Source organism: Pipistrellus hanaki (assembly GCF_964339955.1).
Source record: "Pipistrellus hanaki genome assembly, chromosome: 1".
Classification (NCBI taxonomy): Eukaryota; Metazoa; Chordata; class Mammalia; order Chiroptera; family Vespertilionidae; genus Pipistrellus; species Pipistrellus hanaki.
This window is the reverse complement of record NC_140503.1, coordinates 142390051-142405901: the sequence shown is the minus strand read 5'-3', so window position 1 is coordinate 142405901 and position 15851 is coordinate 142390051. Positions and strand designations below refer to the sequence as shown.

The following is a 15851-nucleotide window of genomic DNA, read 5'->3' as shown; positions in this document are numbered from 1 at the left end:
ATTTTTCCAAGTGCTTTGGGGCAAAAAGCAACATGTATCTGGATGAATTTTAATTCATTTTAGCCCTATACCATGTCTTCTGCTTTCCTTAGTAAATTGAGTAGAATGTATAAAAAATATCGAGCAATAATCTACTGAAGATATGGCTGAGAGAAAAATATAGACAAGCAGAGATCTTTTGCTTTAATCACTAGAAAAGAATGCTCCTACATTTAAAAAAAAAAAAAAAAAATCAGGCAGCAAATATGGCAGTCTGGGTATGAGAAGGCTTATTGTTTATGTATGTTTGGTACTTTCCAATAAAAAAATAAACTCTAGAAAAAGGATGTGCCACATGTTCCTTCCTACTGGTTTTTTAGAATAAATCAAAAAGCATTTTTTTAAAACAACTGAAACTGCAAGGTCCTGAAAATATGCTTGAACTACATAAAAGCACTAAAGGCCACTTCCATGTGCATTCTTCTTCTCGCTCCCCTCCCCCTTTCTTTTCCTTCTCCACCCATTCTAAATAAATCCTTCCTATAATTCTAACAGAAAAATATAACATGAGTGACTCACTAAGGACCAAGAGTGAGTTAAGTTAGTATTTCCTTTTGATTCTACATTCCTAGTCTTTGTCTTCAATGGCTTAGTTACGTGTTATAGACCCTGTAATATGTACTACCAGAGTCATTATTTATTTATAGACCCTTTAATACTTTTGGATGTCTTTTTGTGCATATATTTTGACTTGCTTGAGGAGCCAGATCAGACACCCTGAGTGACATACTCCTTTGTTTTTTTCCACAATGCCCATCCTCTCTTCTTGTGCCTAGCCAGTGTTCAGTAAAAGTTAGATACAAGGCATTTATTTTACAGCATGTTTTCTTTTCTCTGCATAACATGCAAATGAAATGATGACTAACATTCCGAAATCTTAAATCCAGCAGAACTAGGCAATTCATTTTCAAAGAATTCACGACTAAATGACTATCAGTCCTGTTGCCGGGCTAGACAGAGTCACATGGCCTCTGATATTCCACTGTACCTTTGCTACACATTCTACAGACTGCTGTCCTCATCACACACACAAGTGGCCTCCTTTCTGACCCACCTTAATTTCCACGTGAGCTGTTTTGTTATTTTAGCCACTCCCTCTAGGGCAAACTAAGTTTTCCTACCATGGCATATAGAGACTTTCATGCTTTGTGACTTTATTATGATTTTATAAAGAGCCCCACATTAAGTGAAATTTGTAAAGGCCCAGAGCATATACCAAATATCAAGAATAATTCAGGACCTGCACTTCTCTCACTCATCCCACAATCTACCTTAAACTGACTGCTAAAGAGAATTCCTGCAATGGTAACAGGCACATTCCTTTTATGTGCAAAGACATAATTTGGATAACACTGAAGAGACAGTAATATACAATAAGAAGAAACCCTTAGTTCACAGAGTTATTGATGACTGAAACCTTTAGTTCAGTTACTGATAACTGAAATTAGTTTTTGAATGATACCAAGCCAAACAGCAAAAGTGGAGACCATACATTCCTGAAGATTGAGAAAACTTGAGATGGCTACACTTAAGCCTTGTGAATACATGCGTGAGTAGTAACACGGATTGCATGGCAGGAAGCAGATCTCTGGCCCTAACCCAAACCTCCAAATGACCAGTATGTTTATCTGATCACCATCAACTGTTATGCATGCTATTGCACATATATTTTGTCTCCACAACTTTTGTTTTAAGATTTAAAATATTTAAATATTTTATATACGGAAGGGCCCCTGGACAACCTCCAGGTGGGGAGCCCAGCCCTAAAAGATTCCTAGAAGTCAGAAATGAGTCTGGAACTATACCTATTCATTCATTCAGTATTGTTGATTGATCCCTTCGAGATACTGGGGATAAAAGAGGACAAACATTTCAGGGAAGGGCACCAACTACGAACAGATAAAGAAATCATGACACGGTGACAGACCCTTGCCTCAACCATGAAGACAGCAGGACAGACCCCACACACATGAAGGGATTTCAGACGCTGGCAGCCAACAGCTCACTAACTTCTACCGGAAAGGTTGAAATTAACTATTACAACCATGAGTGCACAGAAAAACTAATATACAATTGCTCACAGCAGCATTATTTGTAATAGCCACAGGTAGAAATAGCTCAAATGAACAAAAGGGGGTATATCCATATAATGGAAAATTCAACTATATAAAGGAGTGAACTACCGATACATAGTACAAAGTGAATTAACCTTGAAAACAGTATGTTAAGTGAAAGAAAACACACACACAAGGCTACATTTATTTATTATTTCATTTATAGGAATCTAGAACAAGGAAATCCAAAGACACAAAGTGTATTATTGGATGTCAGGGGCTGGAGGTGGGAGGGAGCAGAAAGGTAGGGAATGATTAATGGGTATAGGGTTTCCATTAGGGGTGATGAAAATATTCTCAATTTATATATTGGTGATGGTTGCACAACTCTGTGAATATACAAAGACACAATGAATTGTACACTTAGCACAAAAGAGAGATAAAGACAAAGGGAAGGGATGCAAACTTCAAAGAGAGAATAAGAGAAAGCAACCTAATGACTGCATTCTTCTGAAGTTAGAAAATGAACTTCTATAAAATAATGTCTAATATTTCACTAGTTTGACTCACTTAAAACTTATTTGGTAAAGAACTGTGTCCTTAGGAAAGGATTTTTCACTAAAATGTTTACCCCTTAGGTAAGTAACAGAAAGAAGTATTATACTCTTCATTTGAAGTAATGACTTAGTAATGTGTTTTTAAAATAATTCAGGGTTGGAATTTTATTGTTGGTATGCTATGGGTAATTGATCCAACTCAGAGCAAGAGATGGTAACTTCCAAGTGGGTGAAAAAGAGAATTCTAGTATCAATTGGATTTTTATTTTAAATTACTACTTTTGCATTTAAGTTTTACATAACATTTTCCCCTTTTGCTAAGTCAAAGCCAAGAGTAAAGCAGACTTTCTCAACTTCATAAATAATAACTTTCTGGCCCAGATAATCTACTGTTGGAGCTATTATGTGCATGTAGAATGTTTAGCAGCATCCCAAGCCTCTACTCGCCAGATGCGCAGGGGTACACACACACACACACACACACACACACACACACACACAGTGTAACAACCAAATATGTCTCCAGATATTGCAAAGTGTTCCCAGGGGGGTGGCAAAATGTTACCTGGTTGAAAACCACTGGTAAAGACCTAAACCTCAAAATTCTATGTAACAAAGCCAGGATGGGAAAGTTTATTTCACATTTCAAATTTAGAGAAGCAACTGTGCTAAGGGAGGGGCTAACAGTGCTGGGTACCCTGCGAGGAGCCAGAGCTCAGAATTGCCTAAAATCCTGATAGAAGTCATTACCTCTTGAAATTTCCTTGCCCTGGTCAGAAAGTAAAGATAAGACCACGAATACGAGTATACTTAGGTAAGTAGGAAGAATGTTGGCATCCACCCCAAAGTGACTACTTAGACCTGCCCTGCTGTTCTCAGATGATGAAAATGGTCTATACTGCATGTCCAATACAGTGGTCAGTAGCTACATGAGGCAATGCTGCACTTGAAATGTGGCCAGAGAAACTAAGAAACAGAATTTTTTTATTTTATAACTTTGGCTGAATTTAACTTGCCACAAGTGGCTAGTGGCTACCAGATTGTAAGATACAGAGCTAGACCTTGCTATCATTCTTTTTATTGTTGTTGCTAGTCAACATTAAAGAGTACATTCTTTGTGCCCTAGGCAGTGTGGCCCAATGGATAGAGCATCAGCCTATGGACTGAAGGCCGAATTCGATTCTGGGCACAATCTTGGTTAGAGGCTCCAGGCCCTGGTCGAAGGCATGCAAGAAGCATCCAATCGATGTGTCTCTCTCACATCTGTGTTTCTTTCAGTCTCTCTCTTTCCCCGCCAATCTCTAAAAATCAATGGAAAAAAATATTGTCAGAAAAAAGAGAAGAAGAAAAAAAGAGTACATTCTTGGTAAAAAAAAAAAAAAAACCAGCTTTTCCTCTTTGGGCAACTATTCCTATAATATCTCCCTAGCTTCTGGAATGGGAAGATCAATATCTACCCCTGACAAGAGCGAGGCCCATGCTCCAAAGAATGATTTATACGGGCTTCTCGGTTGGCCTTCAATATGCTATGTGTGCCATTTCTGCACTCCTGTCTCATTTTTGTGCTACTTCATTCAGTCTCCCCCAAAATTCAGAACAGGCAGCTGGCCTTCTGTGAAAGGCACCTGGCAGTATTCAGGGGGGAAATGTTCAGAAAAGGTATAAGTAGCAACAAGGAAAATTATCTCCTTCATTTATTTGTTTATTTTCAATTAACTGTCTCTCAAGTAGAATGTAATACCCATGACAGCAGAGCCCTTTTCTGTTGTTTTACCACTGCATCCCAACCTGTGGAACAAGGCATGTCGCAAGCATACCTCAGAGATCTCTTGGGTTTGGTTCCAGGCTACCACAATAAAACCAGTTACAGAAATGTCTGGATTCACAACGTACATAAAAATTATCTTTACACTACAATGCAGTCTATTTAGTGTGCGAAAGCATTATGTCTAAAAAAGAACCTGCATAACTAATTTAGAAATACATTATTGCTAAAAATGGTAACCATCAACTGAGTCTTCAGTGAGTGATAATCTTTCTGCTGAAGGAAGAAGGTCTTACCTCAATGTTGATGAAATCAGTATCTGTGAACTGCAATAAAATGAGGTATGCCTGTAATTCATTTAAACCTCACTATAACCCTGTCTGTTTTCCAGGGCTTCCACATCTGGAACAATGTCTAATTTCTCAATCACCTGGTCTTCCTGGAACACCAGTTTTATCATGCAATAGGAACATTAAAGGTGTATGAGTTCTTCAAGTTTGTGTCAATCTCAATCCTGGAAATATGGTGGATGTTCCCTACTGGGACAAAAAAAAAAAGACTTACAAGGCCCAGAAAATTAAAAATTCTAGCCTCATCAAAAATCTCCCACAGAATGCCAGGCCAGTGTGGCTCAGTGGTTGAGCATCAACCTATGAACCAGGAGGTCACGGTTCCATTTCCGGTCAGGGCAGCACATGCCTGGGACCCATAGTATGGGGCATGCAGGAGGCAGCTGATCGATAATTCTTTCTCATCATTGATGTTCCTATCTCTCTATCCCTCCCTTCCTCTCTGAAAACAATAAAAATATATATTTTTTAAATGTAATAATAAAATAAAATAAAATTTTTTTTTAAATCTCCCACAGAATCAAGTCTTAACACTGGGAGCAAACATTAACAACTGCATAACCTAATCCTAGCCAGTTTGGATAAGTGGATAGAGCATCGGCATGCGGACCAAAGGGTCCCAGGTTCGATTCTGGTCAAGGGCACATACCTTCGTTGCAGGTTCCTCCCTGGCCTGGGCCCTGGTTGGGATGTATAAAGGAGGCAACCAATCGATGTGTTTCTCTCACATCGATGTTTCTCTCTGCCTTTCCCTCTCTCTTCCACTCTCCCTAAAAACCAATGGGAAAATATCTTTGGGTGAGGATTAACAAAAACAACTGCATAACATAGTCCCAGCTTATGGAATTTTATCTCCACTCCTCAACAAAAACTCTCCAGAGTAAACTGTGAGTTGGTCATAGAATAAAAAATAATTCTTATCCCCAGCCCTTATTCACACAGCTCCCCTCTCCCTCAGAAATGTGGGCACATTTCTCTTTTGTAAACCCTCCCCAAAACACCAAGGCTAAATTAATCTCTCCTCCAAATTGCAAAAAATAAATAAAATAAATGAATTTCAAAATGACAAACTTATCACCTGGCAAAGTCATTTACAACCCCAATCAGGCCATGAGCAACCAGAAATGCAAACAGCGCGTCCCTCATTTTTCATCTTTTCTATGTCTGGCACAGGTCTCTACAACAAATATTCATTTATTTGGCAAATGGAATAGTAAATAAATGACCAACAGATGGTGTAACTGAAATTACCTTTAAATACTTTAACGGAGTCCCCTATTATACTCAAGATAACAGGAGCAGAGTCGACAGTTTCATGACACTTCCTTGTACTTTTTCAAATGCATTATCTCCTTTACTCTTCGAAATAACCCTGTGAGGTACACACTGTCATACCCTTCTTTAGTCAGCTGAGGTTTAAAAGAAGTAAAGTTATTTTCCTCAAGATCACACACTAGTGAATGGCCAAGCTGGTGTCAGAGACACCAGGCCAGTAGTCCAGTAAGTGCTCTTTCCAATGTTCTAACTCGCCTTCCCTAACACCTAAGGAAAAGACAATATCTACAAGGAGAAAGGAAGCAGGTGAGCCTCCTGGGCAAAGACAGACACGGGAAATGACTGGCTGCAGATGAGCATCTGCCTGAAACGATTTGCAAAGGCTGCCTGTAAACCTCATGGCTTCGTTGTGCTGTGAGATAAAAATGCCCACCTACACCTAAAACCAGCGCCTTTCCAAAGAGCCAGATTGGACACCATCTCCCCACCCCACCCAGGAGGGCACTAACGCGTTTGAATTAAAGGCTGTTTCTTACCAAAGAAGAAGGAAGGAAGCAGCCTACAGGAGGACACACCACCCACCCGACCCTCAAAGCCAACTGGCAGTCGCTGCTAAACCTTATAACCCATTCCGTCTCCCCACACCTTGCTGTCTCCAGGAATTGAGTCTTAAAAACTCCCATGTAATGTTATGCCATTCCATTTTAACACCGAGCCACAAAGAAGCTCAGTTCAGCGAATTCTCAGCCCATGAATGGATACATTGTTGGGCACTCTCTCTGCCCACTGAAGCGCAGACATGGAAAGACTTGGAAATGGACACACACACACACACGACCCTGGGTAACCGCGCTGGCGGAGCCAAGAGAAACCAGCCAGGAGCAGCACGCCCCGAGACGCGCGCCCGCCCCCGCCTCCTCTGCAGACCGTCACGCCACGCCACGCCAGGGGATGCAACCAGCTCGCTCCCCTCCGGAGGTGCCGGTTTCCGCAGCCGCCGGCTCTTCTCGGCAAAGACTTTACGTCGAGGTCTCATCGGAGCCGAGGAACCGGGGAAGAAGAGGACGTTCTTCCCACGGAGGGGGGTGGTGGGACGCCACGTAGCCCCCGACCCACGCCCCGCACCACCCGCCCACCACCCCGGCTGCAAGGCGCCGCGGCCTCTGGTACCCATCCCCGGCGCCCCGGGGAGGATGCAAAGGGAGGCGGAAGGCAGGCAGGGGCTCCGGAACCAGCCTCCTCCGTCCCCACTCACCCAGTTCTGCACGTTGTTGCTCAGCTTGACTTTCTTGTACAAGCTCCCGGGCACCTCCATGGCTGCAGAGCGCGCGCGGGTGCCGGGATCTTCAGAGCCCGGAGGCCGACAGGAGCAGGGAGGGCCGGCGGGGGCGGGGGCGGGGGCGGGGCGGGGCGGGAGGCGGGGCGGAGCGGGAGGCGGGGTCACCTAGCGCCGGCGCACGCGCGCACGCGCGCCGCCGACGTGCGCTCGTGCTCGCGACTCCTGCCGCACGCGCGCACGCGCATCAGCTGCCGCTCCTGCTGGTCCGGGGCAGAGGTACGCGGGGGCGGGGCGAAGCGGAAGGCGGGACAATGGAAGGTGGGGTGTGGCTTCGAGCGCCCACGAGGCTCCTCCCTATTCGTTCTCTGGAAGGGACGGGGCCAGGGAAGAGAACCAAGGGGCGCCCAGGCCTCGCCGGCCTGCCTTGCGCTGCGCCTGCGCGGGGGCCGGCCGGCCTCCTGGGGAATGGCTACTGGCTCTCTCGGGCCAATGCTCTTGGGAGAAGACATGGATGGGAAATCCTGCCCTTCTGGCTTTTCCTCCATACGCCAGGCTACCAGCCTTGTGTCCACCAAGTCTGTGCCCTTGTTAGCCAAGACACATTTAAAAATGGATTTTTTTTTTTTTTTTTACCAGAACCGGTTTGGCTCAGTGGATAGAGCGTCGGTCTGTGGACTGAAGGGTCCCAAGTTCGATTACATCCCCGGTAGGGGGTGTGCAAGAGGCAGCTGGTTGATGTTTCTCTTTCACTGATTTCTAGCTCTCTATCCCTCTCCCTTCCTCTCTGTAAAAAATCAATAATGTATTTTTTTAATGGATTTTTCCATTCTTGCAAAGGGAAGGATTGGTTCACTGAACTTACTTTCCAAAAGTTGCTCTTCACTTTAACCTTCTGCTCAACGTATGATTAAGTTTACAGAATTGATGCGCCCTTTCTGGACATCCATAATTACTATCTCAACTGGGCTTAGAGGTTATTTGCAAAGTGTCCTCCTTCCCCACCATCACGGAGAAAATCTAATGGCCTAAGCTGCTAAGAGAGTCAAACAGGCAGGAGGCTGGTAGGGAAGTGGGGCCTATGAACACTGTGCCTCGGTTCTCAGAGCTGCCACAAGTCACTAACCTCTGCTCAAGGCTGAGCCATAAACATTCTAGAACAACTGCTCCATGGAAATGCTTGGACTCTCCTTCATCCTTGTAGTTTTTCCCTCCCTCATTTGCATACTGGAACTAACCATCCCTGTGAACCTATCTTTCATTTTCATGGAAGGATTATGCTGTGGTTTTTGCCTTTATAAACCTCGCCTTTTCTTTGTTCTCTCCGGAGCAGTTTGGGGTGCTCCCTGAATCTACATCTCTCAGATTCCAAAAAAATAAATCCTTTTGTTTGTTGTTGTTGTTACAGCCTGAACCTCTTCTTTAGTTAACACCCACTTGGAAACCTCTCTTCACATCAGATTTCTGTCCAGTACTTCTCACTGACTAGGCTGAAAACATGCTTCTGTATTATTAGCTTCTCAGGAACTCCTTAGAGGACTGAAATGCAGGCTTAAGAGGGCTTAGTGTTACCAGCGGGGAGAATGCCCGGCGGCGGTGAAGAACATTTTCAAATTCACCCAGTTATTGCAGGGCTAATCCATACGATGAGCTAGAGGGTGTGGGGGAGCTTCCTCCATGAGTTATCTCCTCTCCCATCGCCATTACTCTTAGCTTCCCTGCTGCTTGCCCTGGCACCGAGATAGTTATGTGAAGCTCTGCTCCCCCATACCCAAAACCCTCTCCCCTCAACACACACACCCCAATCTCTAAAACCTGAAGCTGCTACCTCTTGATAGCTAGCAAATAAGTCCCCTGTTTATTTGCTAGACTACCACTATCTCAAATTAGGCTTTTCCTGTATCCAACCTGAATCACAGCTAAGCCCCTTAACTGTACATCTTTCCACCGGTGCAGCTCTCTTCCACTCACAACGTTCTTAAAGCTTCTGTCAGAGTGATATTTCTAAAAGAGAAATTTGGTCTTGTTACTAGACCAATTACAATGTCTGTGGTTTCTTATAGCTTTTTCTACAGGATTCTTAATCAAGGATCTGAATGCAGAATTGAATCTCAGTATAATTCTGAATTCTGCCAATGATAGCAATGAGCTTGGAAGAGCATCCAAGCTTCAGATAATTGAACCAAAGACAAACATCATCTTTAAGTACCTCACTATATGTAAAACATTGTGTTAAAATTTTTGATATGTTAAAATAAATGAGTAGTGACTAATGGGAAGCAGTGCCAAACACCGTGTGTATTCTTTTCCCTAGATTCCTTCAGCATAATTATGAGGAGATTTATCTATGTTGCTGTGCATATCAATAGTTCATTCCATTTTATTGATGATTAGTATTCCATTGTACCATGTCATTCTTTTGTTAAATTGACATGTGTTAAGTAGAGCATAGGATGCTGGATAGTGAGTTGCTATTCAACAAGGGACCACAAGAGAAACTGAAATACAGAAGTTTATTACTCACAACACAGCCCACTTTCAGGAGCTGCCTGGGAGGTCAGGCAAGGTGCAGACAGACAGTGATAGCCTGAAGCATATGCCTTTATTAGGCTCCATTAATGGAGTGCTCTGGGTTCCCCAAGCTAGGGACACATTGTTCAAGTCAAGCTAACAAGAGCAGAGTTTTGAGAAGCTCCATGGGAATCGCACCTAAAAGGCATGCAAAGGGAAAGTCTTGGAGGCAGGGGAGACTGTTGGTCACCAGAGCTTTCGAGAAAGTCATATCCAGAATTTGTATTTGCTTGTGACTCAGCAAGCTACTATCTAGAACAGCGATTTTCAACCTTTTTCATCTCACGGCACACAGAAGCTAATTACTAAAAACTCTGTGGTACAAAAAAAATATATATAATTTGATTCATTTATACTGGATGACCATGGTCTTTTTCTTTTTTTTTTTTCTTTTTTCTTTTTTTTTTATCTAAGGGAAAAGAGATCAGTGCCCCTGTCTAAGCAGTCAGGTATTGCATGTTTTGAAAATTCTTGAGGCACACTGGTGGAAAGTCCCTGATCTAGAGTATACAATTGCAAAAAAGAGGCTAAGGCTCCCACAGGTACTTGGCAAAACAAAATGGATGCTGAAGCAGCGATATCATTGAGTAGCTTAGCTAAACTCAGCACATAGATATACTAGGATTTGTTTATTCATCTGTTGAAGGATATTTGGGTGATTTCAGTTTGGAGCTATTGCAAATAAAGTTGCCATGAACATTTACTAGCATATGCAAGTCTTTGTGTGGAAATATGTTTTCCTTTCCCTGGGGTAATTACCTAGGAGGGGAAAGACTGGGCCTTTCGGCAGGTATATATTTAACTTTTGAAAACTGCCAAAACCATTCTCCAAAATGGTTTTACAAATTCTACCAGTAGTGCACAAGAATTGTAGTTGTTCCATATCCTTGCCAACAGTTGGTATGGTTGATTTTTTTTGTTTTGTTTTCATTTTAGTCACTGTAGTAGTATGCAATGGTACCACATTATGTTGTTGTTGTGTGTGTGTATGTGTGTCTGTGGTTTATCTAATGGATTTCAAAGGGGGAAGAGAGAAGGATAAAACATCAATGATGACAATCATTGGTGGCTGCCTCCAATGGAGATTAAGCCTGAAGCCCAGACATCACCCTGACCAGAAATTGAACCATGACACTCAACCACTGAGCCATACCAGCCGGGCCCTCATTATAGTTTTAATTTGTTCTTCCCTAATGACAGTAATGCTAACACCTTTTCATGTGCCTTTTGGCTCCTATGTATCTTTAAGTGTCTGATCAGAACCTTTGTCCATTTTTTAAATGAGTTGTTTGTTCTCCTATTCCTGAGTTTTAAAATTCTCTATATATTCCCTGTCAAATATTTTATTTTTCATCTCTAGAAGGTCAAAATGGGTCTTTTAAATATATAGATATATTTTCCCCTAGCCTAGTGGTTGACAAACTCATTAGTCAACAGAACCAAATATCAATAATACAACGATTGAAATTTTTTTGAGAGCCAAATTTTTTTAAACTTAAATTTCTTCTAATGCCACTTCTTAAAAATAGATTCACCCAGGCCATGGTATTTTGTGGAAGAGCCACACTCAAGGGGCCAAAGAGCGGCATGTGGCTCTCGAGCCACAGTTTGCCGACCACTGCCCCAGCCGGTTTGGATCAGTGGATATAGCATTGGCCCGTGGACTAAAGTGTCCACGGTTTTATTCCAGTCAACGTCCGTACTTCAGTTGCAGGCTCAATCACAGCCCCAGTCAGAGCACATGTGGGAGGCAACCAATAGATGTTTCTCTTTCTCTCTCTTTCTCTGTCTCTTCCCCTCCCTTTCACTCTCCTCTTTCTCTTTCTGTCTCTCCCCCTCCCTTTCACTCTCTCTAAAAATCAATGAGAAAATATCCTCAGGTTTACAAAACATAAGTGTATGTTATATGCCTCCATTTAACATAAAATCTTTCCCCTACCTGTTTGAATATATGGAACAAAACTCTTTTAATGTCTTTATCTACTAATTCTATATCTGTGTTTACATCTCTTTGCATTGATTTTTTTTTTTCATTATGAGCCATACCTTCCCTTCTTCCTCCTCTTTACCAGACCCTGATATTATGAATTTTCACTTTGTTGAATGCTGCATTGTTTTATGTTTCTATAAATATTCTTGAACTTTATTCTGGGTCACAGTCAAGTTACTTGGAAACAGTTTAATCCTTTCAGGGTTTGATTTTAGCATCATTCGGTGACGTCAGAATAACCATTCATCTATGACTAATTGTGTTCCTCCACTCAGAACACCATTTTGACTGCTTGGCCCATGACCAAGGTTCTCCACTGGCTGGTGGGAGGAGCACAGTCTATTTTCTGCTGGTTGTGAGCTCCAGGCATTTTCCCTCTGCTCCTTCTGTGTGTTTCTCTGTCCTTCATTAGTTTCCCCACTGCCTTTTGCCAGGTGGACTTCTTGCCATCTCTGGAACTTGCTCTGTGGCAGCTCTCTCTTCTCTGCTCTGTTTTCCCCTCTCTAACTCTACCCGGTCTCCCAGACTCCCAGCTCCAACTTCTTAACTAAGGGGACCACTGGTCCCTGCCTGGGTTCCCCAACCCTGCTTTGTAGTCTGGAAACTCCCTCCAGATAGTAAGCTAAGGCAATTATAGGGCTTATCTTATTTGTTTCCCCATTTTCAGGAATCACTGTCAAGTATGCCTGGTATCCAATGTCTGAAAACCACTGTTTTGTGTATTATGTTATTGGGTTTCTGTGGTTGTTTCAAATGGGAAAGTACATCCAAGTCACTGATATTTTTTTCTGCCCAAAAGTACAAGTTGCTTTCTTATGAGGTTATTTCTATGGTTATAACTTCTTTGCTTTTTTTTAAGTTTCACCACTTAAATGTGCATCCACAGACAGCATAATTTAGTATTAACAAGTTAACATGCAAGACATATCTTTAAAACTATTTTAATGTGTAAGCTTACTCCTCCATCTTTTAATTTCCTTACAGTGTCAACAAAGGGAGTGGGGTGCTGACCTGAGTGAATATGGAAATGAGTGGAGTCTGTAAAACAGAAGGCAAAAGGAACTGCAAATAAGCATTATGCTTTAATTGGTGCTAGAGTTCATGATTCTGATGCTGCTATACATGTATAATGTAACTAAAAAGGTAAGTAAATGGATGGCACAAAGAAGAGCCAAGTTTTTCAACTGGTGCAGTGAGATTCAGGTAAGGAAGTGGTATGAATTGGGAGGAGGCTAGAATAATTCATTTGGCACTGGATTCGAATTGGAGACATTAGTAAGAACTCATGTTTAGTCTAATATGGGTACTGATGACTGCATATAGGAATATTTATAGATGTGTGTGTGTATATAATATAGGTACTGATGACTACATATAGGAATATTTATAGATGTGTGTGTATTATATACATGTACTAATATATGTCTTTGCTCTGTCAGATGAGAGAGCTCAAAAGAACTAACACCCCAGTAGCAATCAGTACACTTTCCTGTATGTCCATGGTATTGGTTTCTAATACTATCTATAATAAAAGGAACCAGGGTTTCTTGGAGAAATGGCTGTTTTCAGGATTAGCAAAGAAGCATACAAGATGAGCCTGGAACATCTTACTAGTAGAGTGTCAGAAAGTAAGGAAATACAAAAAAGAAAAACAACAAAACACCACATTCACGAGTGTCTGTCAAAGAAACTCAGAAGCCAAATGAAGGAGCTCCCACTGGCCAAAGCTGGAATGATTTGAGCAACAAAATTAATAAAGCATTATTGGATTATCGCAAATATAAAATAAATGTTTGAGTCCAAATCAATATAGATCAATGATTGAAAAATAAGTAGGGAAAAGAAACAATTTCCCATGCAGAAGAATCACAACTAATTTATGTAGGTACTTGACTCTCAAGGAGAGGGAGAATAATCTCCACTCTCTAAATATGGACTGAGCGCACTTCCTTTCAAGCAGTACTAAGGAAATGGAGAGAAGAGTAACTTCATGGTGAAGAAACTCGGCAAACACTGTCTCAGCCAGGTAATCATGATCAACATCAACAGTGATAAATCATGTTGATAACATGCAGTCTTGATGTGCTGTTATGATGAAAATGACACTTTATCTCTCTGGATCTTCCGCCAAAAACTCATAACCTCAGGTGAGTCATGATGAAAACATCAGGCAAATTCCAATAGAGGTATAACCCACAAAACACCTGGCCAGTACTCCTCAAAATTGTAAAGATTATAAAAAACAAGGCAAGTCTGAAAAACTGGCAGGGCCAAGAGGAGCTAAGGAGACATGAGGACTGAATGTAATGTGGTGTCCTGAATGGGCCCTGAAACACAATAAGAGATGAGGCAAAAACTAAGGAAATCTGAATAAACTGAACTTTCATTGATATTAATGTATCAGTATTGGTTCATTAAATGTAATAATACTAAGGTAAAAGGCTAACAATAGGGGAAATTGAGCATGGTGGTATATGGGAACTCTACCCTCTTAATGTACTTCTGTACCTGCTCAATTTTTCTGTAAATAGACAACTACTCTAAAAGATAAAGACTACTTTTAGCCCTAACTGGTTTGGCTCAGTGCATAGAGCATCAGCCTGCGGACTCAAGGGTCCCAGGTTTAATTCTGGTCAAGGGCACGTACCTTAGTTGTGGGCACATCCCCAGTAAGGGGTGTGCAGGAGGCAGCTGATTGATGTTTCTCTCTCATCTATATTTCTAACTCTCTCTTCCTCTCCCTTCCTCTCTGTAAAAAATCAGTAATATATATATATATATATATATATATATATATATATATATATATATATATTAAAAAGACTACTTTTAAAATAGAATCCTGCCATCCCAAAGCAGGCATGTTTCTTTCTTGTGATAACTCCCCAAACGCTCGGCCTGCAGTGAGGCTGTCTGCATAATAACAACAGGCAAGCCCTATTGCTCTTGGCATCTCAATTTGTAATTTCTTCTACCTCATGAAAATTGCAGCTAAACCCACTATTGACTTAGTGTCCCAAAGTCAGTATTCTATCTCTTCTCACTGACATTCTAGACCTGGCATGTCTGTGGACTTAAGTGGAATTTTCTGGGTGCTGTTCCCCACTCCTCAAAACCGTCTCCTAATAAATACCTAGGGAATGATTCCGTTTTGACTCCTCCATAGACTTGGACTAGTGACTGCGCTACCTTCTCCTGGTTGTCCATTATTTCCTAGACCAGCTCCGCTTCAGTAATTCACTACATTTTGCACAATAGCTCCAGCTTCACTGCTCTCTATGTGCTCTTTTCTTCTACTTGTCACCTTTCTTCTACCATTAACTTCTCCTTGTTCCTTTCTGTTAGTCAGTGAAGAGGGGGGAGGGAATAACATGCCCAGAACTAGAACTTTCAGCATATATTTCCGAGTTGTTTTTTAAAGAAAAATTCTCACCTATATCCAGTCTCCTCTTGATCTATTGACAAAGGGTTTCCTACGACAGTTGAAAACACTGCCTGAGCAGTTGGTTTGCCAGCCTCTCCTACCCTGTCCTGTCTGCTGTTGAACTCCCACCGGCTTTGCATGCTTGAGAAGGACATGTCATAGTGGCACTTCTTCCCTGACTAGACAAGTAAGTAGAAGGTTTCCTCACTCTGAAAAACAGAGCATAGGCCTCCCTCCCTGACATCATGTAATAGACTCTTTCAGATAGTGAGAAATAGAGACGTAGATGGGCTACCTCACTACAGGAGTTTTCTTCTAAAGTTGCTATGAGAAAGGGACAGAGAAGTGTTTTCAGCATCAGGATAATGAAGAACTAGCACCAAGGGCTCCATAGAATGGAAATTCATTGATTCTCTGCCCCTATCAACTAGCTGAATGGTTTTCTCACATCCCAACTATCCAAGGGACAGACCTAATTTGGTCTGCCTATCACTATCCAATTTAGGCTCCCCCAAAAGCTCTAGTGATAGGATATATTTTAAGTAGCTGG

General features: G+C 41.8%; 1 protein-coding gene across 2 annotated transcripts in view; it reads right to left on the bottom strand.

Moving 5' to 3' along the window:
* The window catches only part of PAPSS1 (3'-phosphoadenosine 5'-phosphosulfate synthase 1), a 106819-nt gene extending 99391 nt beyond the window's left edge, over positions 1-7428 (bottom strand). Inside the window, exon 1 of one of the 2 annotated variants that reach the window (XM_084872465.1) lies at positions 7296-7428. In XM_084872465.1, coding sequence (XP_084728591.1) covers positions 7296-7355 — 60 coding nt within the window. In that variant the 5' untranslated portion in view covers positions 7356-7428. Of the gene's footprint in view, positions 1-1844; positions 1864-7295 lie in introns of those variants that run through there. The other variant, XM_084872466.1, reaches the window with a different exon arrangement.
* Positions 7429-15851: the final 8423 nt, after the last annotated feature.